This window comes from Acinonyx jubatus, chromosome C2 (genome assembly GCF_027475565.1).
Source record: "Acinonyx jubatus isolate Ajub_Pintada_27869175 chromosome C2, VMU_Ajub_asm_v1.0, whole genome shotgun sequence".
Taxonomy (NCBI): domain Eukaryota; kingdom Metazoa; phylum Chordata; class Mammalia; order Carnivora; family Felidae; genus Acinonyx; species Acinonyx jubatus.
In genome coordinates this window covers 28,360,464-28,388,261 of record NC_069384.1, presented here as the reverse complement: position 1 = coordinate 28,388,261, position 27,798 = coordinate 28,360,464, and the positions used below count along the sequence as shown (strand labels likewise).

Genomic DNA, 27,798 nt, shown 5'->3' with positions numbered 1-27,798 from the left:
TCTCTGTCACTCCTCATGTAATCCAGTCTAACCAGAGTTAAATTACAGGCTCCAGGGAAACAATTTTTATTTATTTATTTTTAAATATTTATTTATTTATTTTGAGGGGGGCGAGGAGCAGAGACAGAGGGAGAGAGAGAATCCCAAGCAGGCTCCGCACTGTCCTCACAGAGCCTGATGTGTGGCTCAATCTCCCTGTGAGTTCATGACCTGAGCCAAAATCAAGAATTGGATGCTTAACTAACTGAGTCACCCAAGCTTCCCGAGGAATCATTTTTAAATTAGATTGTGGTCCCTGAAAATTAAACAGAATGGTAAATATGTTTGCACTTTATACATTTGCCATCTTGAATGAGAAGGTATCAGGCCAACAAAGAAAGAGAATTAATAAGGTTTGGAAAAATTAAGTCAAAATATTTACATGCTTACTCTGAAGAGGCTGGCCAAACAATAATATTGACTAGAATTCAGGAAAGGTTTCAAAGGAATGGCAATTCAAGTGCTAAACTGGAAGGCCCTAACTACATCCCTCCTCTGCTAGGTTTTTTGGATAATGAATCTCATCAAAATCACACGAAAAGGGTATTTTTAAGATAATTTCACACAGTATGGGCGAAATTAATATTCCTTTCAATACTAACCATCTTTCTTGACCTTATCTACCCCTCACTTCCTTTACTAACAGGTCAATTATTTGGGGCATATTTTACGTTTTATGGAATAGTCTGTCATGGTCACACCATTTGAAAAATCTCCAGATATGTTCTGCGTCCTTTTTATTATTTAAAAAAAATTGCTTTGTTTTTATCGTTTGTACTTTCTGACATTAAATGTGAAAACCTTGTTCTGGATACTGTCTTTATTTAAATCAAAACTTGATCTTAGGTAAACTCCAATTCACAGATTTCAAAGTTTGTTCTTTTCAGACTTTTATTTCCTTTGTAAACCTAAGGCCAAAATAAATTTGAAAACTTTAAATTTGATTTTAATTTACTAAAATATGTACATGATGAATATTCTGCCTGTTTGTGATGCTGAAAATACAATTAATATGAATTACAGATTAATTTTCCTTCATACCTACACTTTGCCAATGCTTCAGTCATAAAGTCCTGAGCACTCAATTTATCCTGCATTTATTTTACAGATGTAGTCTCTTTTAACAGCACAGATGGAGGTTTAGATAAAACTCTTCTTATAAGAAGGAAATGGACTAGATAAACTAAAAATATTATGCTTCTGGCACTCAACTTATTCTGATAAATTTTGTCTTAACTGACACAACATAGTCTTTTATCAAGCTATGTGAATATCTTTGTGGATTAAAACACCAGGCACAAATCCTTGGCTAAACATAGCCTGTGGACGTTTCTTTCATCAGGCCCAATAGTCTTTCGGCCTAAAATTAATATATTAATTTGTTAATTATGTTTATAATTTGCTTATATGTTATGTTTATATACATATTATGTTTATAACATGTTTATAATTAATTTGTTAATGTTAATATATGTCATGTATAAATACCATTTTGAAATTGAAATTGAGAGAAATACCCCCCTTTTTTTTTTTTTTTGGTCTTAGTGTTTGTAACAGATTCTTTAGGAGTTTTGCCACTCCTACTATTTAATTCCCTATATATTTTCTTCTATTTTATTGCGGCTGTCTTTAAAATATCATCATTCGTGTTCAATAAAATAAAGGGCTCTGGATGATAACAACGATGCACCTTCCGGCCTTCATCTCACTAAACCTCACAGACTGCCTATCCTCAGACACAGTAAACCTCTCTGAAGTAATTATCCAATTAACAGTTGAAAAGTAGTGTTTAAAATGAGAAAGAAATATTATGGGTTGATGTGTAGGGCACTAATTGCCTAGAAATACTCTGAGCTTTCCAAATGAAGCTACCCCACCCATAAAATCCAAGTCCACAACGTGTGGCCCTCCCTCCCCACTGAATTTCTCTCCTCAATTTACAGTGGCACCGACAGCCTTGGTCTCAGGCCATCAACTCTCCCCAGCACAGCATTAATCCCTAAGAAATGTCCTGTGACTCAGCTGCTACCGCTGAAATGCCAGTTGAACTTTTAGACACACACACACACACACACACACACACACACACACACACACTCACTCAGGCACAGACACACACACAGGATATAGGGTAGCTCAAGAATCCTCGAAACCAAAGCTAAGAAGCTTTCTGTAAAGGATTTCTTGTTTTTCTTCTCTGGCAAAGAACACATCACTAATCAGGAATGCCGCATTTTAAACCAAGATTTTTTTCTTCAGAGTAGCTGTAATAGAATCACCTGCCTATGACCCCTCAATTAAAACAAAACAAAACAAAAAAAAATCTCAGAAAGGTAGGTTTAGCGAATAGAATTCTTGAAGGCATTTGTGGCAAAATCTATAACTAAAAATAATTTATAGTGCAATTATAACTTCTTGATCCATAGGTCAATACCCAATAATCTAAAAATCCCGTGTTTATAAAAGGGATGCACGGATGGGTGATGTGGATGAGTGTTTGACTAATCTACAGAGAGTGTGAATGAAGATAGCTGGCATCCTTGGGGTGAAGATAGAATCCAATCAAAACATGATATTATTAACACATTTCCTCTGTTGTGATTAAAAGATAATATCTAGGGGGTGCCTGGGTAACTCAATTGGTTAAGCATCTGACTCTTGATTTCGGTTAAGGTCAAAAAAAAAGAAAAGAAAATATCTAAATCCCAAATGTTTCACCAATTTATTTACAATAAATTGTAAATATTTAAAAATTCAGTTAAATTTATTCAGCATAATGTTACATAATCTTGAATAAAACTGAAATGTTTCAAAATAAATTATTTTCATAAATAATTACTTTGTAAATCTAAGAGCAGTGTTAAACAAAAGGTGAGATCTGAACAGAATATAAAATCAAATTATCAAGCTCCTAGTGATAAAAATGCATTATAATTTCCTTCCTCCCAAGATATTAAAAATATTTGTAATTAAAAACTAGAAATTCTTAATCAGTAACTAATATAATCAAGAATTTCTTGTTCCAGTAACTACAGAAGGAGAATACCAAGCAGATAACTTTTTATGCTGTTGTTCATCTTCGTGAACTCTTTTTGTTTTTTAAATTTTTTTTAACGTTTATTTATTTTTGAGACAGAGAGAGACAGAGCATGAACAGGGGAGGGCCAGAGAGAGAGGGAGACACAGAATCCGAAACAGGCTCCAGGCTCTGAGCTGTCAGCACAGAGCCCGACGCGGGGCTCGAACTCACGGACCGTGAGATCATGACCTGAGCCAAAGTCGGACGCTTAACCGACCAAGCCACCCAGGCGCCCCCATCTTCGTGAACTCTTAAGACTTCCTGTTTTCTTCATTGCCTTCCCAAAGTTAAATAATTATAATTATGAAGTCATTTATCATTAATAAATTTTTTTACCAGGCTGCTGATTTTTGCTTCTTGGGAATTTTTAAGTTATGAAATGATATAATTTTGTATTAGTAGTTGAGATTATTCTTTTGTATTTTTTAAGGAAAACCTAAATGTAATAACTATTGATATACTGATGTTATTTTTAGAGGGTTTTTCTATGTGGTGATGTTTAATACATTATAAAATTCTTATAGACATTAAAGACTTTCAAATATTATTTGCAATTGATTCTTCAACAGGCAACCTAATTAGATTCCACTTCCTTTTTATATGTCTGTATGTATCTATGCACATGTAGACACACACACGTATCACATGTATATATGCTATTAGCAATACGTCCTCTCTATTCTAGTTGTTTTTCCCTTTTAAGTAGACCACAATGCCCAGCTTATTTTAATAGAGAAAGATGTAAATTTTTCTTACCTGCCCTTTAAACTACTTTGGGAAAATGCAAAGTCAGCTGAACTAAATTTAACAATTACCTTTTAGCTGACTGAGTCTTCTGATGTGGGAATCATTCTCTGGCTTGCTGGGTTCTTGCCAGGTTGTGTCATTCGCTATTTTCCTTTCTAAAAAAGCAGAGGATTGGTTAGCAGAATTCACGGTAACATCTGTCCAGTAAGTGTAAGAAATTTAAAATCAGAACAAGATCAGCACACAATTGTAACTTGGAAAGTGATAAGAGAGCTCTCCAAAATGGAGAGTTCTACTCCGTGGTGGACAACCCCAAGTGGCCTGTGGGCTCCAATTTATTTCCATGAACTACAAGGACCCACGCATATGTGGTAGAATGGTGCTATTGAAATACTTGTTGGTAGTTTCTGATTACATTATTCTTTGAAGTATTTCTTCTTTTTTTAATTTATTTTTTCGAATAAATAAGTTCAAATGTCCCCACCCTCCACATTCCTCATCATTTTCAACAAAATGACTAAGTGTGTACAGAGTCCATTGAGCTGTGATAGTTTCAAGAAACTCTAATGTGAGATCTTGAGTGGAAGAACAATAACTTGCTCAGCCCTGTCCTCCCAACAGCTGCAGCAGGGCCTGGGCACACTGTGAAGGACCAGACTGCACCAGAATGAAGAGTTAAGAATCCCTTCTAATCTCCTTACCAAAGATGAATCATTCCACATGCTGTGTTATCATATTGGAAAAGTAAATTTGACATAATGCAACCAAAGCATCTCATGGAAAAGTCAGCATACCTGTGCTGTTTATAAAGTCACTTTTTGCTCTCATATTTGACTATGGGGAAGGCAGTCCAGCATCAAGAAATATGGTGGGATGGAAACACCTATAGCTTTGTGTGTAGAAACCACATAGCATGCTATGAGAATAAATCTAGATGGAAAACAAAACTGTGCCTTACTTCCTTTTATTTAAGATTATGCATTATTTAAATCAGGGATGATATTCAAAATGACCAATTGCCTACAGAGTCTTAACTAGTGACATAGGACATAGCCCCTGTGGACGCTGCCACTGGAAGAATATGAGACCTGATTAAAATACAGACACCCTTGGAAGCTGCATCCATTGATGATTACCACTTTGGTCTGAATGAGCTTTTCAGAGCCTACCTAGAAGACAGGCTTTTGTAAAGACAGGGAAAGGAGTTTGAGCATCCAGCTCTTAAACTCTGCTGGGGAGAAAGGGCACCCACAAGTTTGACAAAATGCATAAAAATAAATTATTGACTGAATAATCCAGATGTTTTGTCACTGTGACTATTTTATAACCAGTGACACTATACTCTGCAAGAGAAGGAGAGCCATTATCCATTAGCTTTCTAAAAGTGATTAATAGAATTAGATATTTGCTTCAGAATTAAGATAGAAATTAAGCCAATTGCCTTTATTAGTACTACAGATACTGTAATCACAAAAACAGAAAAGGTCCGGTGTTTGAAGAGTCTTTTGTAATACAAGCATTTTTTATTTATTTTTTGTTCACTCTTAGATTCATATATCTAAAAAGATATTGAAGAGGTCACCTTGACCATGGTCGGCCAAGCTAAAGTTGGGAAACTGGAAGATAAGCATCCAATAAACCATCAAAGAGAATTATATTTTTAATGTAAAAGGATATTGTTCTGAATAAATCAATGATTTCTTTGTCTTAGCCATTTACAGTTAGAGTGGAACCACATTCCTTTTTAAAAAATTTCTTCTATAGACTTCAAAGACAACTCAATTTGACTTCCATTAATCACTTATTGTTGCTTTATGGAAGGAGCAGAAGAAAAGAACTTTTAAGGAAACAAAACATATTATCTGCATGAGTAATCTTATAAATTACTAACCAAATCCTTTGTTTTCAGACATAGATCTCTGGATTGACCTAGAAGAATAAAAGAAACATATTTAAGTCTACATCTAGTAAATAACATTTTTAATCAGACAGAAATTAGATCACCTAGACATATTTGCAATACCTTTGAGAGCAGAAATAATTCTACCTCTAACTAAGGTCTATATATGGCCCTGAATTTTTCTGACCCTAGCTGGCAAAGTGCAGTTAATATAAGTACAATCTTGGCCTGGAAATTTCCATGCAACATTCATAAAACCCACACACAAAAAAAGTGGGCCATTTTTACATGAAAGTGTCTCAAACTGGTCAACAGTTAATGTGGAAAAGCTCTTTTTGAAATACTTCTGTTCAATAAATACAGAAAGAATGATAGAAATTGAGTATAATCATATACAATCCCTAATGAAACAATAGATCTAAGCAATAATCAACAGTCGCTGTTAAAACTTTTAATTGAAAGGCTGATGGGCAACTGTACTGGATGGATCAACCAGATATCATCTGAACCCACTAAGCAAATTCACAGTCATAAAAATAGAGACAACCAGATATATGGGCTTCCAGTGTAATGCAACAGGAAGTATATAGTCACCGATGACCTACTTTTAAAATATATATACATATATAAAACTTGAACATTATCAAGCCTTGAGATCTAACTAAAAAATTACAGGAAACATAGAGGATAAAAGAAAAAGTTTGTTTTTTTTTTTTTTTAAATACCACAATGATGCAATCAGCAAAATTCAAAAATATGGAAAATTCCTCAGAACAAACAATCCAGTTTCTTCAACAAATCAATAGAGAAGGACCTATGAATTAAGAGACATGAACCGAATGCATTGCATGGATCCTGTTTGGATCATGATTCAAGTAAACTATTAAAAAAAGCACTTGCGACTATCAGAAAAAATTTAACAATGACTATATATTTGGTCATATTATGCAATCTTTCTTTTTTTGTTCTAGTGCAGTGGTGGTTACGTAGTTATGTTTTTAAAAATACAGTGCTTGCTTTTTAACTTGCTTTTGAATCAAGACATGAAATTACATGTCTGGGATCAGCTTTAACAAAAAATAGTGGAGATTGAAGGGCTGGGGAGTCAAATGGGTAGAAATTAAACAAGTTTGACTATAGATTGATACCTGTTCAGGCTTGGTGATGGGAGTTCATTATTATTTCATTTTTCGTGTATGATTAAAAATCTCCATAATAAAATGTCTAAAAGAGGATAGGACTATGCTGACTCAATCATGTTAATTATTTTGTGCGCTCCGTGAACACACACATGTCCTGTACCTACAGTTAACTTTGTTACAGCTTAAGTGTTTTCCACTATTTATATTCTTGGTAGTCATTAAATTAAAGCCAAGTTCATCTTAAGCTCAGAAAAAACCTGCATATATAATTTTTTTCTTTACCATTTTATTTTGGTTTGTTCTTTATTTTTTTAATGCAAACACTGAGGACACCTCTTAGCAAATAGTAAGTATTCAAAACAGCTATTTATACTATCCTAAGGTGAAGTGGGTGCATAACAACATGAGATGTTGTTCCTTTTAGAGGAGTGGTGGACAAAAGAATTAAGAAACTCAAGAGCCTTCAGTTTGATTTTATGTGGTTGGATTCCAAGGAGCACATTAACGGATTTTGGAAAATTCTAATTCGGTCAGCATCAGGAGCTTCCCCCTCACCCATTCCCCATCCGCCCCTCCATGTTTTGGTATCCTCTAATCTATAGAAGCATCAATCATAGGCCAATGGCTGTAATCTCATTTAAGTATTTTATTTGGAACTGGTGAGTTCCTTATCCGTGAATAGAATAAAAAACTACATCGGCACGGCAGTTTTTAAGCCTGAGAGAACACTGCCAAAAAAGCTCCTTCTTCACTCCAGCTCAGGTTTAAAATGCCACTTGCGAAGTTTAAGTACTTAACTGTGGCTAAAATACAACTACCCTTGCCTAGCAGGTGCTCTAAGCTGTTAATCATCCAATTACCTACTTACTATGGATGTATTTTATATCCTTCCTGGGAGAAAGCAGGAAGGGGAGGAAAGCCTAGGAAAGCAGAGAATGCCTTGGGGGCAGGAAAGCAAGGCTGTCCAGAAAGACTACATCTGGAGAGAATTTCACCTGTTAACAATTTGTTCTCAGACCATTCCAGAGTGCAAGGAAGCTATTCTGTATCATCAGCAACCAATCTGGAAATTTCCCCATACACCAACTTCCGGCCCCTATGTATTTCCTATGTGTTAGTTAAAATCCCATTACCTTATGCAACATGTGTGTATCACATCCTCCGGCAGCTTGCTGTGCTGACTGTAAAACCAAGCCTGACCGAAATAACCCAAATCTCTTTGCAAACACATTTTTATTTGGATTAGAAGAACTCTTCAGAAGATTAACAGGTCACCAATAGAAGCGTGTTTTGGAGGAGGCTCCCACTTTAATCTGAGCCTAGTTTAAACACATGTTTCTTCTTCTAGAAATTGAATTTTCACATCCTTGTGTACAGGAATGTCACAGCACAGGTTTCCTATGCATCAGCATAAACAGAGAAATGGTAGCAAAGTAAAACCAATCTAGATTTGTGCACGACAATTTTTTAAAGCACACTTTGACAGGAAAACCACTAAAATACTCTGTTCAGCATTATAGAACTAAGAGAACAGAAAGTTTTCAAAGTAAACTTGACTTACTTTCTTTTTGGTTTGGCATTCTCAAAATTAGAAACTTCCTGAAAAATAAAAAATAAAATAAAATAAAATAAAATAAAATAATACTACTCTAAGAAATCAGAAGGAGAATTCAAGTATGGTTCATCTTTGAGTATATTCCAAACACAGATCAGTTTGCCTTTTCCTACTAAAATGACTGGTGTTTCCCCCTTGCATTTTAGTACTATGTCATAGAATCTGGGTTCAAGCTTTTCTTCCTCCTGTAATGTTTCTAACTTTGAGAAATGTAGAGTGTTTCCTTTATTAACTAGGGCTTATACCTTATTCTAAGCCCTGGCCTTTAACAAAGCATGTCTTTTAAGTAAAAAACAAAAAACAAAAAACAAAAACCATGCAACTGAATCCTCATAACCTCAACTTTCCATACCCCATCAACCTACTGACACCAAGGGGAGAGATACAAGCCAGAGTATCCAATTACATCACACAGTACCTTCGTTTAAGAAAGTTTAATCTATCACAATACACTGAGTGTGTTGAAATACACCTGTGATTCATCTGGCCTTTCTCTTCAGAGCAACTGAATGTTGTGTAAAATCCCTTACACTTTTCGGGGAAGAAATGTCGCCACATCTTTCACCATCCTTGAAAGAGCTTAAACTGCTCCAAGACACCTTTAAGAACCTTCCAGATTTTCTTGTTATTGTTCATTTTTTCCTTCATTCAAAAACCATTAATGTTTTTGATGTTCAAAGTGCTTTTTGAACATCTACTATGTCATAGGCAACAGAGCATATTGTAGAGAGGTTTGATCGGTATGGAAGGGATTTGTGTAGTAAAGAATCTTGGAACCAATGTTTCACATAGAAGGAAAAACACAAATGCAGAGATTGGGAAGAGTAGTGAATGAAAAATCAGAAAAAGGAAAAATGGTTTTATTATTCCAATGGTTGATGGTGTTAATCCGAGCACTGCCAAATCCAGCATAATTTCTCCCCTACAGAGTAACTGAGGGGGCCATTTCTTTAACTCTTATTGTGTTTTTATCAAGATTTATCTCTCAAGGATGATCTGAATTACCTGAATCCACTGTTGAGTAGAGTGTCAGTGAAAATTCCCTGTGCTGAAACTCAGCCCCTGAACTTGAGGAACAGGCTTTGCTAAGTTAAAATACCTGTGAATCACCCCAAGGAAGACGTCTGGTGGGAAATAGGTGGAAGTGGAGGTGAATATGTGGGAGTCATGAACCAAGCCCTGAGGTGAGTGGGGATATCGAAAGACCTTTGAGGAGTTTGATCAGACTGACCACTCTTTTAATTCTTTATGCTTTGTCATCATGTAGCCTAAAAATAATCCATCTCTATCCATGGTCTTTTTAAGAAATTCTTTCAGTCTTGGTCTGGATGTCTCCACACATAAGCCTAGAAGCCAACCGTGTTCCTTTCACCGTAACTGGCAACCACACCAACTTTGTGAGGGTCATTAGGAAAGAGGACGGCCATCTGTCTTTGTAGTTATATTTTCCTGTCACATATATTAGGAATATAGCTAGCTTCCATGTTCGCATAACCTACAAAATCTGGGTCAAATATGTTTCAATAATCAGAATCTACTGTTCTGAGTCTCATGAATTTGTTGTATGGGTTTAGGTAACTTTCTTCTGATTGCAAGTCCTGGACTCTTGAAAACATATCCCACCTTTTCCAGGTATAAGAGAGGTCTAGTATAGAGTTAACCAATACAAAATGTCGATCTGCAATAAGAAAGATGGGAAACATTAGATATCTTTTGTGTTGTTTTGTTTTGTTTTTTGTTTTATTTTATTTTTTTTAATTGTTTTGAGTTTATTTATTTTTGAAAGCAAGAGACAGAGAGAGTGAGCAGGGGAGGGGCAGAGAGAGAGAGAGAGAGAGAGAGAGAGAGAGAGAATCCCAAGCAGGCTCCACACTGTCAGCACGGAGCCTGATGTGGGGCTCAGACCCACAAAATGTGAGATCATGACCTGAGCCGAAACCATGAGTCAGACACTTAACCAAATGAGCCACCCAGGCGCCCTGTTTGTTTTTTTTTTTAATTTTAAATTTACTTATTTACTGTGAGAGAAAGAAAGAGTGAGGGAGGGACAGGGAGAAAGGGAGGCTTCATGCTGTCAGGGCAGAGCCCGACACAGGGCTCGATCTCACAAATGTGAGATCACGACCTGAGCAAAAATCAAGAGTTGGATGTCTAACCAACTGAGACTCCCAGGTGCCCCTTTTTCTTTTTAATCATGCAAATCACAGAACTGTTGAATTAACTTACTATATCAGTAATTCATTATTTTTTTTTTTTACATGCTAAAGTTTATTTTGTGCTACATGAAAAATGCTACCAAAAAGATTAACTGTAGAGGGTTAACAAAACTTGTGTGCAACTGAGCCCTAAGTGTTTGAGTTTGGGACAGGGGGCATATTATTCAAGCACAGTGTCGTGCTTCACTTGGGTAAAGTCTTGGCTAAGTTAATACAACTAGGTGTTGGGCCTACACAAAACTGGTCAAATATATGTCTGTGGATTGTGGCAAAAGGGACACAGCTCTGAGCTGAGATTTGGAGACATCTGGATCAAGACTGAAGGATTTCGTGAGACCAGGAATAGCAATTGGTTATTTTTAGGACATATATTGCCATAACCTTCTCTAGGGACTATCTACTTTATTCTGTTTTATTGGAAACCGGGTTATCCAATTTTTACTTGTAATGAATCACTTTGATTTGGAGATTTTTTTATTTTTATTTTTTGGTTTCAGGGGTAGAATTTAGTGATTCATCACTTACATACATATAACACCCAGAGCTCATCACAACTGGTGTCCTCCTTAATGCCTATCACCCACTTAACGCATCCCCCCACCCACCTTCCCTCCAACTTCCACCTTCCCTTAGTTCGTTCTGTATAGTTAAGAGTCTCTTATGGTTTGCCTCCCTCTCTGTTTTTATCTTATTTTTCCTACTCTTCCCCTGTGTTCATCTGTTTTGTTTCTTAAATTCCACATATAAGTGAAATCATATGGTATTTTTCTTTCTCTGACTTATTTTGCTTAGCATAATATGTTTGAATTGCATCCATGTTGTTGCAAATGGCAAGATTTTATTCTTTTGATGGCTAAGTAATATTCCATTGTGTGTGTGTGTGTGTGTGTGTGTGTGTGTGTGTGTGTGTATCTCACATCTTCTTTATCCATTCATCAGTCGATGGACATTTGGGCTCTTTCCATTATTCGGCTATTGTTGATAATGCTGCTATAAACATTGGGGTACATGTGCCCCTTCGAATCAGTATTTTTAAAACAATGAAATGTTTCACAGATTTGTGTGTCTTCCTTGCACAGGGGCCATGCTAATCTTTTCTGTATCATTCCAATTTTAGTATATGTGTTGCCAAAGCAAGCCCTGGATATTTTTTGTTGAAGAGTTCTCTTGTAATGGATACTTTGAAAAAGATTTTGACAGGTACATAGCTGGCTCAGTCTGAAGAGCTACAATTCTTGATTGTGACTTCAAACCCCATGTTGGGAGTGGAAATTACTTAAATAAATAAAACCTTAAAAAAAAAGATTTTAGGGACACCTGGGTGGCTCAGTCGGTTAAGCGTCTGATTTCGGCTCCGACCATGATCTCACAGTTTGTGAGTTCGAGCCCCGCATCAGGCTCTGTGCTGACAGCTCGGAGCCTGGAGCCTGCTTCAGATTCTGTGTCTCCCTCTCTCTCTGCCCCTCCCCTGCTTGCACTCTGTCTCTCTGACTCTCTCTCTCTCTCAAAAATAAATAAACATTTTAAAAAAAAACGTTACAAAAGATTTTAGTTAGAAGTTCTCTTAATCCCTATTAAAATGTAAAAGTTAATGTTGTTTTGCTTCTGCAATCTCCTTCCTACAACAGGGAGGGAGAGTCAAGCACATTAAATGTGTGTCTGAAGTGCGATTATATGGAGGAAAGGGATTACTCAAACAGGGCAACATCTACTTAATAGTATGTCTGTTCCCTGGATGTTGCCTAGTTATAGATTACTACTGAATTGGTTAAGCAGTTTTTAGTACTGCTTGCACCAGCCTCAAAGCAGCTGCTTTCCTTTCTGACTGCTGCTTACATAAGCAGATGGTTATGTATTCAGAGTTTAGACCCTGTTTTCCTAAAGGGGCAAGTCAAAGACTAGATATACAATTATTTTTAGAACTACATCTATGTGTGTGTGTGTGTGTGTGTGTGTGTGTTACTCTAAACTCCAAAAAGAAGATACCATTTCAGAGAGTCAGTGACATGATTCTGTCTAGTACATTAATTTGACACTTGCCATAAATGCCAAGCAAAACTTGTTCCTTTTAGCCTTCATTTCATTATCCCCTAAATCAAGCACTAATCATTAGTTTTACCTTTCATTCACTAGGGAGTTTGTGGTTTAATTTAATTTTTACCCCTGGCAATTGTTAGGAAAATAAAGGATGAAATGCAGGCAACGTATTACAAACAGGCCAACAGAAAGTGAAGAATATGTCCAAAATGTGTTATTATTCAAGTAGATGACAGTAGACTGTAGGGGTAAAGCATTTTCACCTAACTGTGAAACAAGGTAAAATTAGGTCAAATTAAAAAAAAAATCAAAATGAAGAAAGAAAAGGGGCCACTTAAAAGAAATTTTGGATACTAAATGCTGTATTTCTATTTTCATTCAGTGGTTATGGTCGACTGTCCTTTGGGGTTGAATCTAATATGTGTCTGTTTCTTGCATTATTGGTTTTTAAATCTTACTTTCAAATCACAAAGCCAAAAGGAAAAATGAAGTGAACATATCAGGAATTGTTGTTGCCTAACTAATGGAAATGTGAAAGGTGTTTCTGCACCAGAGAAAACTGATTGGCAGTAAAGGATGGTGTAAATCCCATGGTGAACCTTTAAGAATACAGAGCTGATGAGATCTGACCTTTGATTTGCAGATGAATAAACTGAGATCCCAAATGGTAAATTGACTTGTCTAGGGTCATGCATACAGTGCTCAACTTTGATTAAATGTTAGTCATTTTTTAAAATTCTAATATATTCTTTTGGAATTATATAATTCATTCACTGACACATTCACAGTTCTTTCAACAAGTATTTATTGAGCATGTACTATGGACCAGACACCGTTTTGGATGCAAAGAAGAATTACAAGTGTTACTTCTCACAAATATTTACCATCAGTGACTGCTCATCTCAGGATCCTATTGGAGTTCACAGTTTCCTTAACTTTGAAGTTTAAATGAGCTAGTCTTTATAAAATCCTTACATGATGCCCAACACACTGAAGATACTCATAGATGTTATTTCCCATTAAGTTAATTATTCATTTTTAGTTACATAGACTTCTAATACTGAGGCAAGAGTTGAACATAAAGACAAATACACACACATATGTATGTATGCATACATATAACGTCTCATTAAAATGAGTTAACCCAATTTCTATTTTGTTCAACTCATTCTTGTAAGTTCCTTACAGAAAAATTCTAATAGGCATCTGGCAAAGAGGATTATGATGCTTCAAAATTAATATAGTAGTTTTGCAGTACACCTAAAGCCACCAGAAAGAGAGTGTGTTCACACCACACGGACACACACACACACACACACACACACACACACATGAACCATCAGCTCTGTTCTCAAAACAAAGAGGACAATTGTGTGACTGGATAAGAGACCATCACCCACGTAAAGGAGTCCTGCCGCCCATGAGCTCTTCTACTTTGCCTCGACATCTTATTGCAAACATGTGGAGAAAAATCGCATGATGGAGTCTCCTAAGTTATCAAATAGATCACACAGCAAAGAGAAATATTAGTAGATGCAGCTAGTCTGAGCCCAACTGGTTAAAGCAATTTGCTGAGAGGGATAAGGCTTTAAATCCTACTGCTTTGCTAATTTCTTGATTTAACACATTTGCAGAACAATAATGGCACAGCAGTCATGTAATATCAAGCACAATTCTCATGCTTTATATATAGTAATTCACTTAATCTTCACAGCAATCCTGTGAGATTGATATTATCATCATTATCCTCAATTCACAGATAAGTAAACGGAGGCACAGAGCAGTGGGAAGCCTTGCCTCAGGTCACATAACTAATTTGTGGTAAAACTGGTATTTTGTGCCTGGTGTCTTAATTTGAACACAATTCTACTTCTATACCTGACTGCACAGGTACAGAAGCCACCTGCCATCTAGATCAGAGATCTCACAAGTGAGAGCTAGTGGCCGGAGGGAGAGTGACTGAAAAAGCAGAGAAAATATAATACTGTTCACCACTACTAAACAAACAACTCAGAAAATACACCCTTACCAAAGCATCAATACTAATAATTTAGTATTATTTGAAGACAAGTGCATAGACAGCACATTGATGTGTTTAACGGCGTTCATCATTTTGTGGATGCTGCCATCATCATCAGAGAAGGTCCAGTAATTTATAACAGCACATTTAATTAAAAGTGGGCACTTCAGGAGCCACTGAATTTAGATGACAGTCTGTACATTGGAGGTCCCCCACTATATTACTACAATAATGTCACGGTTCTCAGAGAGAGAACAGATTTCATCCCCCCATGAGAATGCACTGAAGAAGAAGAAGCAATGTCAGCTCCTCCTGATGGGAACAGTAGACTTTCTTGCCAGCCTGTCCAGCTCCTGTCAAAAACTAACAACCCTATATAGCTAATGAATTCTGATATCCTCAAGAGAAGCAGGTGGTGGATGGCATGCCCACATGGCCCGTCATCTCAGGGCAAATCACAAAGCTGGTAGTGCCTGGAGAATGCACAGGTACCTTATCTAATCCATCACAGACAGAGCTGGTAAATCACATAAAATTTTGCCATTTGTCTACGGGTATGCCAAGTGAGCTTTCTATCAACCCTGAACTAACAAACTCCTCTCACAGTGCTATAAATACCCAGGATGACAAAACAAGTTACCTAGGGGATGGTTATTTGCATTATAAAAGATGCTTCCTTTACAAAAAGATTCCATTCCAGATTTCTTTAAAAAGAGAGCTTTTCTTAAGTATCTTCAAGCGTGTCATGATGTATGAAATTATATTTACACAAGGTTTTAGAAAGGGGAAGGGCGACTAATGTTTATTAAGTTTCCTATTTGCTGTCACTTATTATCTTCTTTAATCCTCATAGCCCCAAATGGAACAAGTGCAAGCCAAACAAACTTGTTGGAAGTGTGATAGGAAATGCGATGGGTAAAAATACCAAACTCCATCCTCACGATGAGAAAACACTGAACTGGCACTCCAGAAGCTGGCTTGGTTCCCCAGGTCTGCTGCTAAATTAGCAAGATCCAAAAACTCCTCACAGAACCTCAGTTTCTGCATCTGTAGAATAAGGTTGGTGAACAGAACTTTAAAATCTCTTCCAGTAGAAACAAGTCATGGTTCCTAAATCTACACTGTTTCAATCCAAAATCAGTAGGGATGACAAAAGCATTTAAGAGAAAATTAAAGTGAGAATGGGCTTATTCTTTAAAACATGATTAAAGAGAGAACCATGGCTTTCAGTAGATTCAATTAGTCATTGTATCATAAGCTGAGGAAATAAAAAAGAGAATAAGGCATAATTAACCTTAATCTATTGATTTCATTTTACTTTAACATAAATCTCTATTTACGAGAGGAAACGAATTAAGACCACCAGGTAGTGTTCACCCATGAATTGGTGGCAGAAAAACCGTATGTCATCATAGATATAATGGGTAAAAAAATAAGAAATGAAAGAAAAGTGCAGTCTTTTTAATGAAGGTAATCTATGTTTTATATGTCAGCTTGTTAGGAGTCATTTTACAATGTAGAAATCAAGAAAAGCATTACATGCACTGTTTTGACACTGACTCCTCTTGTTCATAGTTTGATGAAGACCCAGTTGATGGGATGCCATTGTTAATCTCATTTTCTTCCTTTAGTGTCTATGTTATTAATAGCTCTGTCAATGCTGATGCTAATATGGAGACAGAACAAAAAAATCCCAGTTTTAATAGTTTGGAGGCAAGTCAGAAATGCAGTTGAGTGGTAGAATACCAACCTGAGAGTCACCTGCCTTGACTTCTCCATTATTCATCTATTCTAAAATGACATGTCACATTTCAGTGTGTCCTTTTATCCATTTGTAAGACACTTGGCTTTAAGTGCTTTTTAAGCTCTTCTGTGAAAGATGCTAGAACAGCGTGCGATGATAATGTCTTAACCGCCTCCTTTCACCACTTTTAACCCTAGTTCTTCCTTCAAATCTTCCTTTAAAGCTTAAATCTCATCTCCGTGGAACTGGCACCGTTAAACCACAAACCACAGTTAGGTTCTTAGAGATAACACCCTATAATTGATCATTTATGTTGTGCCAACCACTGTACTAATAATGTTAATTATATTGTTACTTTTTATTCTCAAATGATGAATAAGAGAGCAGCAAACAGTTCCCTCATTGGATAGAAGAAACCGGGCTTGTAGTGTTAAAGGAAACTGTTCAAGATCACAAGGCTGGTCAATTTCAAAACTAGAATTTTTATAAGATTTATCTGACCCCCAAGTTTTGTGCTCCTGACAACTACATTATATATTTTTTGGAAATTCCTTCTGAAAATTCTTATAGAAGTCAAGCTTGTTGCTTACAGCAAGGCATTTAATTCCATAGCGACTTATGTTTCTCTCTACATATTTTGGGTATATATATATTTCTTGCTGTAGTTGACATCTGTCATTCACTAAACCTAAAATCAATGTATAGAAGAAGGTAAGAAGAAGAGGAGGAAGGGAGAAAGAGAAGGAAAAAGTAAGGAGGGAAGGAAGGAAGAAAGAGAGAAAGACGGAAAGAAAGAAACTACTCTTGTAACTAGAATGAGATGTGTGGGGTCCTGTCCACCTCATGCACCACCCTAAGACACTGACACAAAACTGACTAACATGGGGCAAAAGCTGAAGTATGGGCATCCATTTTTAATGTAACAAATCTCAGCAGAGACAGTGTGGTTCTGGAGCAGCCACGGCGATATTGTCTTCTTGACTTTCTGCTTGTGACAGAAGCAACAATCTCTTTAGTGGCAAGTTTTGCAGTGTGTTTCTCAGAGTAATTCTGCAAGCTCAGCCAGGTATCTGTCTTCAACCTCCCAAAGATTCTGAGCTCTCGTTAACCTGTAATATATCCCTTTCTGCTTAAATCAGCTAGCATAGATTTGGTTATCTGCAAATGAATCTGATCAATAACTTGTCAAATTAATTTCAGTTCCTGTATTAGTGAAGTATTGCTGTGCAATAAATTACTCCAAAATTCAATGGCTTAAAACAATACACATTTATTATCTCACAGCTGGTGTGGATCAAAAATATGGGCATGACTTAGACGGGTCCTCTGTTTCATGATCTGTCACAGGGTTGAAGTCAAGTTGTCGATCCAAGGGTCTGAGGTCTCATCCAAAGCTTAGCTGGGGAAAGGATCCTCTTCTAAGGTCACTTAGTGATTGTTGGCAGCATCCAGTTTTTGAGAGTGTTGAAATAAAAGCCACATTTCCTTTCTGGCTGTGGGCTGACTAGCTGCTCTGGGTTCCTTACCACATGGGCCTCTCTAGATGGGCTCTTGCTTCATCGTAATGTTCAAGCCAAGTAGGCGATAGAGCCAGTCTGCTAGCAAAACAGAAGTCAGGGTCTTTTGTAACCTAATTATGGAAGTGACTTCCTGTTACTTTTGCCAAATCCTATAGGAATCAAATCATACACAAGAGTGGGGATTACACAAGGACTTAAATATCGGAAGGCAGATATGATGCTTCATTTTGTTTCAACTTGGCTAGGCCAGATATTTGGTCAAATGCTAGCCTAGAGATCACTATGAAAGTAGTTTTCAGATGACATTCACATTTAAATCAGTAGACTTTAAGTAAAGCAACTACACTCATTAATATGAGTGGGTCTCATCTAATCAGTTGAAGAACTAAGACAAAAAGACTAGTCTCCCACAAGGAAGATGGAATTCTGCCACTAAACTACCTCTAAACTCTAGGTATTTTTTAAAGTTTATTTATTTATTTTGAGAGAGAGAGAGAGAAGCACAATGAGGGAAGAGGAAGAGAGAGAGGGAGAGAGAGAGAGAGAGAGAGACCATCCCAAGCAGGCTCCACGCTGTCAGCACGGAGCTGGACATGGGGCTAGATCTCATGACTGTGAGATGATGACCTGAGCCAAAAATCAAGAGTCTGATACCTAACCAACTGAGCCACCCAAGCACCCCTGGACTCTAGGTATAACATCAACTCTTCCCTGAGGCTCCAGCTTGCCAGCCTGCCCTGAAAATTTCTGACTTGCCAGCCTCCATAATCACATGAGCCAATTCCTGCAAATAATTTCTTATATACCCACAACCTATTAGTTCTGTTTCTCTAAAGAACACTGACTAATACAGCTGGGTTCATTAGAGGTCATGCTAGAAGTCTGTCTTTTACAGTCCCAAAAGGAAAATAATAGTATTTTACGTTAGACAACACTCCCTTTCCAAAATAATTGAAAACATATTCAAGAAAACATTTTAGAGCAGCAAAGGGCCTTAAAGACCATCTAGTCTTATCCTATTATCTTGTAGAGGTGGAAACTGAGATCCAGACAGTGTAAGGACTTATTCAGCACTATTTAAGAACAAAGCCAGGGCAAGAACTCAGTTTTCTCTCATAATGCTCTTACCATTGACCCATGAATTATCCTAAGTTGAAAGCTGAGAATTATACTGGTGGCCTGAAGACTGATTATAGCGAAGGAAAATCTTCATGGGCAAATGAACTACTGGTCAGCAAGGTTGTTCTTGCCTTGATTGTTCTTCCCATTGTGGGTAATGGTTTTGTGCTGTGCCTTCTCATCTTCCAACCCAGATTCCTTAATGATCAATGGCACACATAGGCAAGACAGCAGACTGGGGTCATGGGTACTGCCAGTGGCTATGGAACACAGCGAAAATAACTGGCCATATGGGGATTAAACCCCTGACCTTGGCCTCATTAGTGCTGAGCTCTAACCAACTGCTAGACATGTATCGTATTGTTTGTCTTTAAAACTATCTTTGAATCTGCTCTATTACTTTCTGATTAACATCTGGTAGCTGGGAACAGTTTAATTGATTTCTCCAGTGCTTTTTTTCAGTACAGAATGTTGATGAGTGAGTATATAAAAAATTAAACTTGCATTTTAATAACATTTAAGTTAACATGGACCTCCCCCACCCAAGAAACGAAATAACAACAACACAACAACAAAAAACCACCCTGAAATAGGAATTAGGCAAACAAGAGACACTGTGATAGATTTCCTTGTTCGCTGCTGTCTACACATCATGGGAAATCTCGGGCTGAATTGTCAAACATTGCACTCAACCTGAGTGTTCATGATTTGAGGCAATTTGTGGAGATTAAAATCTTGGGTGTTCTAATGCACATCAACAATAAATCCTTTTGCTTCTTCTTGTCCAGCCCAGTAAAAATCAATGCTTTTAGGTAAGGAGTGTTGATTACAAATTATTTTTGAGCCGTTATTTTAAAACGACATCCAAGCTCAAGTGAGAGTTTGACTTAAAGTCATTTAATCAAGGATATTAAATTAAAGGATCACTCTGCCCTGGTGTGATGGGTTGCAGAAGGCAGGAAAATGAACATTAACATGCATTATGCCAGGTGCTTAACGTGTGTTATAACATTTGATCCTCACTACAAACCGAGACGCAGACATTTTTATCCACATTCTATTGCTCAGGAAACTTAGGGTCAGAGAAGTTCAATGACATTTTCAAGGACACACATTTCTCAGCCGCCTGGGGAGCAGGAATAAAACTCGAGTCTATTAACTACATTGCCCGTCTCAAGTTCTTCCTGCTATGTTCTCTATCATCAGATTATATTTAGCATATATATTATGAGGTTGGATTCTTTATCCTCCTATCTTCTCTTCCTCTTCACTGCTTATCTCCCAAGAGTACTCTGCCACTCACCTGTCTCCTGCTTTCCTGATTTCTCTAACTCACATACACACACATTCATACCACACACACAGACACACACACACAGACACACACAGACACACTCATGCACACTTCTGGCAGAGGGGGCTAAAGGACAAGATTAGTATTTGGGAAGCCATAACTCCAGTCTTGACTGCATCTGTCTCTTCAGACAAGTTACTAATCTCAACTTCCTCATTGGGTAACACACACATGTTCCCTATTGTCTCCTCTACGTCTAAAAGTATGTAATTAAATGTTTATCATCAAGAGTTTTATACTTTAATATCTATGCATCCCTAAGCGAAGTAACGTATGACACTACCTGGTTACTTTAATGTCTCAATACTGTTGACAACTGCCAGAAGTTGTAGCAAAGTCTTAGCAAAGTTATAGCAACTCTTTTCTTTGTGATTTATTTTTTAATGTAATAGTTTTAGATAGTTTTTTTTTCCCCATTCCTCTCCTTCTTAACTGGATAAAATCAAACGTCTTAATTTATCACCACTTTAGAAGACCCAAATATTACAGAAGGGTTGTAACTCACTTTAAATGTTAGGATAATACTGTTAGCCTGGGGTAGTGATGATACAAATTATTTTCTGCAAAGACAAAAAACAGCCACCTTCAAAAAGCTAGCCACTTTTCCCCTCCACTGTAGAGGAATTCCGGAGGTGAAAGGGCACTGCTTTTGTTTTGTTTTGTTTTGTTGAGGATAGTAATGCTAATGATAAGAAAGGTGAAAGACTCTGAAGGAAGGATGATGGACATAGTAGATTGACATTTAACATACCCTCACCTTCCTTCTGGTGTGCCTCCATCTATCAGAGGCCAAAAGGCTAAAAACTACATTCTACAAGTTTCCTAAACCCTGAATAACATATATAATTTAGGTTTGGTAGAATACATAAATATCCATGTAACATTTGAAAGGCGGGATGTGATGTGGAAGCCACAATCTGGTAGCCATGCTAAGAAATTAGTGAAATTCCATTTAACCTAACATACCCAAAATATTCTCATTTCAACAAGTAATTCATGTAAAAATTGTTAATAAGATGCTTTATACATTTTTCATGCTAAGGCTTTAATTGGAGCGCCTAGGTGGCTTAGTCTATTGGGCATTTGACTCTTGGTTTTGGCTCAGGTGATGGATGATCTCATATTTCCTGAGTTCAGTCCTCACATCGGGCTCTGTGTTGGCATTGCAGAGCCTGCTTGGGATCCTCTCTCTCGCTTTCTCTTTCTGCCCCTCCCTTACTCACACTGTCTCTGTTTCTCTCAAAATAAAACAAATACACTTAAAAAAATTAAATATGGCATGTGTTTTACCCCTATTGCCATCCACATTTGGACTAGCCCCTTTTCAAGTACTCAGTTGCCACCTGTGTCTGTAACTGCACAGCCCGAGGGGGTCTGTACACTTTTTCTGTGAAAAGCCAGATAGAAATATATTAGGCTCTGTGGGTCACATACAATTTCTGACTTTTGTTTTTGTTTTTAAGCAAACCTTTAAAAAAGGAAAAATTACTCTTAGCTCATGGGCCATAAAATATCGGCCCCTGGGTCTGCAGTCTGCAACCTCAGCTCCAGTGTGACATATCAGCCCTTCCCATGGTTCTTTGACTTCTGTGCTGGATCCTTCCCACATGTGGAGAGGAGGAGTAATAAACTCAGCCAAGCCTATGCAAAGGATGGTTCTCAATCTATAGAGAAGGACACTCAGGTCTAGGGAATTTGAGCAACATTCCCAGGTCAAATAGCTGGTAAGTGGCAGAGCCAGAATGAGAACTTCTATTTGCTCAACTCCAAAGCTCATGCTTTTTAACCCTGCAGCATACATACTCCATTATTAAGACTTCCTTTGGCGTAATTAATGGAACTTCACTTATCCATTCATTTAGCTTACAAATATTTACTGAAGGAATATTTGTGCAACATATAAAAAATATGTTCAGCATGTAAATAATAGGGACATTGCCCCTACCCCACATTAATGCTCTTTTTGAAAAGGCTCAAATTTGTTATCAGTTTAACTTCTGAGTTACAAAATGAAGTGAAAATTGACAATCATTTGCTTACTTCAGTCAATATAGATGGCAAATCAGATAATTCAAGACTGATCCAGTTAACCTCCAACTGGCAGAGGTACAAATATTTAATGTTCTCACTCTATTTCTAAATCAAGATATTTTATTAGCTTCAGACATGATAAAGAGGTACTAAAATAGGTACAGAATCAAGCCATAATGGCATGAATTGTAGCTAATATAGTAACAAAGTAGTCAACCCTTAGGCTAGTATATTCGCACGTTTTCTTTCAGCATATTTACTTAGTTGCAGGAGTATTCACTTCATAAAACTTTTTACCCATTTTTTTTAAGCAGTATCTTTCCCAAACTCTCTGGCTTTGCTAATATACAAGTGGATGGCTTATTATTCCTCTTCACGAAATTTAATAAAATCTTGTATTTTCAATTGATTTCTCTTTAGACCAGCTCTCCATTACCAACCACCCTGGAATGGCAATTAAAATGAAAGCTGGGCATTTCAAATGTTCTTCACCTGAAATCCCAAAATACTGAATAGACATTTCTCCAAAGAAGACATGCAGATGGCCAACAGACAAATGAAAAGATGTTCCACATCCCTCATCATCAAGGAAATGCAAGTCAAAACCACAATACGATATCATCTCACACCAGTCAGCACAGCTAGTTTCAAAAGGACAAGAAATAACAATTGTTGGTGAAGATGTGGAGAAAAGGGATCCTTCATGTACTGTTGGTGGGAATGTAAATTGGTATGGCCACTATGGAAAAGAGTTTGTAGGTTCCCCCAAAACTAACACTAGAAATACCATGAGATCTGGTAATTCCGCCTCTGGGTTTTTACCCAAAGAATATGAAAACACTAATTTGAAAAAAAAAAATACATGCATACCTATGTTTATTGTAGGATTGTTTATAATAGCCAACATATGAAACAACCTAAATGGCCATAGACAGGTAAATGGATAAAGAAGAAGTGGTTTATATGTACAATGGAATATTATATATTATATACAAAAAGCCATAAAAAGAATGAGATCTTGCCATTTGTGACATTGATGGACCTAGAAGGTATTATGTTGAGTGAAATAAGTCAGATGGAAAGACAAATATCGTATGATTTTACTTAGATGTGGAATCTAAAAAACAAAACAAACTAACAAATAACAACAATAACAAGAAGAGAGACTCATAAATATAAAGAACAAACTAGTGATTACCAGAGAGGAAGAGGATGGGAGATAGGCAAAATAGGTGAAGAGGCTTAAGAGGTATACACTTCCCGTTATAAAATAAGTTGCAGATATGAGAAGTAGAGCATAGGTAATATAGTCGATAATATTGTAATAACTTTGTGTGGTGGCAAATGGTAACTAGACTTATCATGATGAGCATATCATAATGTATATAACTGTCAAATCACTACATTGTACACCTGAAACTTGAAGTATATGTAAACTATACTTCAATTAATTTTAATTTAAAAATTCCAAATAAACGTCTTTCCCTTTAATACTTATTCAACCCTTAAATTGAAGCTGATCTACACTGGATTATCTCCTCTGGAACTCTGTATTATTTTATTCTCATCTATGTTACATCACACCTTGTTTAAAACAGTGTTTTCTACATCATAAAACTCCTAATAAATAGGAATAAATAAAGTATGTTTAAGGGAAGTCAGGAAGCCTAGGATTCCTCTCTCATTGTGAGTTTTCTTTTCAATTCATGTGACAAATGATATTACTTTTAGTATAGGCTATTAATTTCCACTACATCAACTAGATATGCTGTCTGTTTGGAGAGCACCCTCTCCTCTCTGGGAAGGTCACAGATACACTTGGGTTGAGGACTGGGAGCTTGAGACATAACTCCATGAACTTTAGGGTTGGTTTTATAGTATTTCTAGAACATCAATCCAAAAAGAATAATATTCTTCTGGTATTTTTAAAACTAGTCCAAAACTTTTTTTTTCCCTTGAATTAGCGGGGAAAAAAGGAAGTGAGAATACTAGGAGGAGAAAAGGATCCATTCTTCAGAGGATCAGAGGGAAAGTTGTAAATCACTAAATGTCATTATTAAAAGACTTATTTTATTATATCCAAACTGTGGAATAATTTTTATAAAGAATATAATATCAGTTGTAATTTGAAAGGACTGGTATAATTTAACAGTTAATACTAGAATCAGTGGTTGAACTGGTTGCCTTTCAGTGTATACACACACACACACACACACACACACACACAAATTTATGCTTATATGTATGCACATATTTTTGAATTAAATATGGAGTCATATACATCTATATGATATACATGTGTATATATGTGTGTGTATATGTATATATATATATACAGAGAGAGAGATAGGGTTGTAGCAATTTAAATCCTGTTTTTATTATTCTCATTTACTTTTGTAATGTAAGTGAAGTTTGATAAAAATTCTAGTAGACTGCTTGGCCATGGACTTGTTTGTTTTTCATGCATATTTATTAAACTAACACATTTAAAGAAATATCTTCAGGCTCTTCAGCTTATTCAATTTTTCTTTTTAATGATAGAGTAAAAATGCTTACAAACATTTTGTGGACTCAATTGAGAGTCTCTATGTAAGTCTCTCTCTCTCTCTCACATTAATATGTAAAATGTATTGTTGCCTCTCTTTATGCATATCTGTCAACATAAACATCTTAATGGATATTGAATAGGGTATAAATTGAGGGAAGAGTTTCCACCACACTAAATTTTTGGGGGGTTATTTTTACTTACTGAGACTTATTACTGAACTTGTTTGCTTACATCTGTAAGCTATATAAAAAAGAAGTTCATAGGAATGTTCCCACAGAATAAAATAGGTAGGCATAAAGGTAGGTATAAAACTTGAAAGTACTTTACTGTAATCCTTTCTCTAGAGCAAAGAAAGATCTGGGTTTCAATCGTAGGTCATCCTCTTTTTAAGCGGGAAAGGTACTTAACCCTTCTCAACATTTCTAAACCTCTCTGAAGTTATTGTGATGATCAACACAAATAATGTCATATGTAACATCACCTGTTCCAGTGCTTTACTTATAGGAAGCGGATATTAATGTTTGTGTTGTTATTGGGGCATCTATATCTAGAAGGATAAAAAAAGTTCGGTTCTTTCTTTATTTTTTTATGATTATTTATTTTTGAGAGCAAGAGAGACAGAGCATGAGCGGAGGAGGGGTACAGACCACGAAATCATCACCTGAGCCAAAGTCAAACGCTTAACAGACTGAGCCACCCAGGTGTCCCTAAAACAGTTCTTTATTTGTAGCAGACATAGGATGCTTTCTACTGTACTAAGCCACAATAGAAGCAAAGTAAGTTTGTTAGTATGGGATTAATTTAAATACAGCACAATCAACTAAGAAAACAGCCGGCACTGTTAAACAGGGACAGAGCCAATTTTGCAGAGCACAGGGAACTCTGTGCCTCTGGTAATTATAAAGATAATTCAAAAAAATGATCTGCTTTTGCATTCCAGTCATACTCAGGCTTTGTGAGTTCACGATGTGTGCTCATAAACTTACGGAGCAGCTTAGTAAAGTGGTTAGCACAGATTTTAAAGCCACCAGTGGTACGCTGGAGTAGGCACCAGAGATCATGAACAAATAAATATTCAGCTATTGGAAGCCAGTTGTTAAACCTCTGGTGGCTTGAAAATGACCACGGTAGGAGCACTTAGACCATGACAAACGGCAAACGCTACAAATCTGGGGGTCCCCCCCCCATCCCGAACACCTGGTGTACCAATAAACTACTGATGCAGACCCACATATATTTAGTTGCCAGCTTTAACACCTCACAGTTAGCAAGTTAATTTTCCCTTCTCTCCTGCAGTTTCCTCATCTCCAATAAGATATAATTATTTCTTTGTCATGAGGCTGCTTTGAGGATTAAGTGACTTAATTTATGTAATCACATACTCTATAAAAGGTAGTTCATATTAATAAGCTAAAATCACGAAAGAGACAACAGTGAAGAGAAAATCAGAAACTAAAAGTAAATGAAGAACTTTCTGAGACGAGTGGTTTTCGTTGCATTAACAGGTATCGTTAAGCAAAATATTCTCAATTTGTAATAGAGAAGTCACCCACCCAACTCAAGGCTTCACTCACCATGAAGAGATTGGCGTGTGCTTTTCCACTCTCCCCATGAGGTGAGATAAGAGAACCAGTCCCGACAGAGGTGCTTCCTTGGTTAGCTTGTTGCTCTGGGACTGGCTCATATAAGCTATCCATAGAGCCCTCCTGTAATAAAAGAGATTTATGAGGCGAAAAATAACAAAATGATATTTTCCTTGAAAAGTCATCTATCCTATCTACCCACTTTTATAAAGCACCCTATCCAAATTCTCCTGGGCATAGAGGTTGAGTTAATGCTATGCCAGTTTTCAGCAGTGAACAAGGCAGTAGAAAAAGGCATCCTCATCACTCGCTACAGAGCCAGGAATTCAAACAAGACAAGTGTCAGGGAGCAATGCACAAAGTGAGGCAGTTTCTCAAGAAGCATGATGAAGACATCCAGTTCCAGGCACTCAACAAAGGCCTATCTGGACAGCAACAAACTGTGTTGGGTGTCAGGTCACAGGTTTCAGATATACATATCCCTCTAATTAGTACTACGCCCTTGTGTAAGAAACACAATCTGTTGTACTTGGGCTTCCTCAACTGTAAAGCAGCACTTTCATTCATGTTACAGACGAGCTGTCAGGATAACATGAATAGACAGAGTATACTTGGAAACAGCAAAAGTATTTCACAAGTACAATGAAGGCACTAATATTAATGTCTATAGTATTTATATTAATAAATCATAGTATTTATTTGTTTTTATTCTTTGATGGAATAATGAACTTTAAAATGTATGAGTCTGCATTTAAAACCATTGTGAACTATACTGTGAATTTTCTTTTTTTTTTTTTTTATAAATTTTTTTTTCAACGTTTATTTATTTTCTTTGGGACAGAGAGAGACAGAGCATGAACGGGGAAGGGGCAGAGAGAGAGGGAGACACAGAATCGGAAACAGGCTCCAGGCTCTGAGCCATCAGCCCAGAGCCCGACGCGGGGCTCGAACTCACGGACTGCGAGATCGTGACCTGGCTGAAGTCGGACGCTTAACCGACTGCGCCACCCAGGCGCTCCTATACTGTGAATTTTCTTTGTACTTGGGAAGCAAACTTATCAACTGAGTTGGGCTGTTGTATTTTCTTCTTTTGAGACAACTTGG

General features: G+C 36.9%; 1 protein-coding gene and 1 non-coding gene across 2 annotated transcripts in view; both read right to left on the bottom strand.

Moving 5' to 3' along the window:
• Positions 1 to 26,823, bottom strand: part of SAMSN1 (SAM domain, SH3 domain and nuclear localization signals 1) — a 132,583-nt gene extending 105,760 nt beyond the window's left edge. Inside the window, exons 1-4 of the mRNA XM_027077526.2 lie at positions 26,686 to 26,823; positions 8,469 to 8,506; positions 5,757 to 5,794; positions 3,934 to 4,020 (exon numbers count right to left, since the gene is read on the bottom strand). Of these exons, the coding sequence (XP_026933327.2) occupies positions 3,934 to 4,020; positions 5,757 to 5,794; positions 8,469 to 8,506; positions 26,686 to 26,808 (286 nt within the window). The 5' untranslated portion in view covers positions 26,809 to 26,823. The remainder of the gene's footprint in view (positions 1 to 3,933; positions 4,021 to 5,756; positions 5,795 to 8,468; positions 8,507 to 26,685) is intronic.
• On the bottom strand, positions 11,773 to 11,877 carry LOC113604819 (U6 spliceosomal RNA). The gene has a single exon (XR_003426844.1). It is a non-coding gene; the product is annotated as a U6 spliceosomal RNA (small nuclear RNA).
• Positions 26,824 to 27,798: the final 975 nt, after the last annotated feature.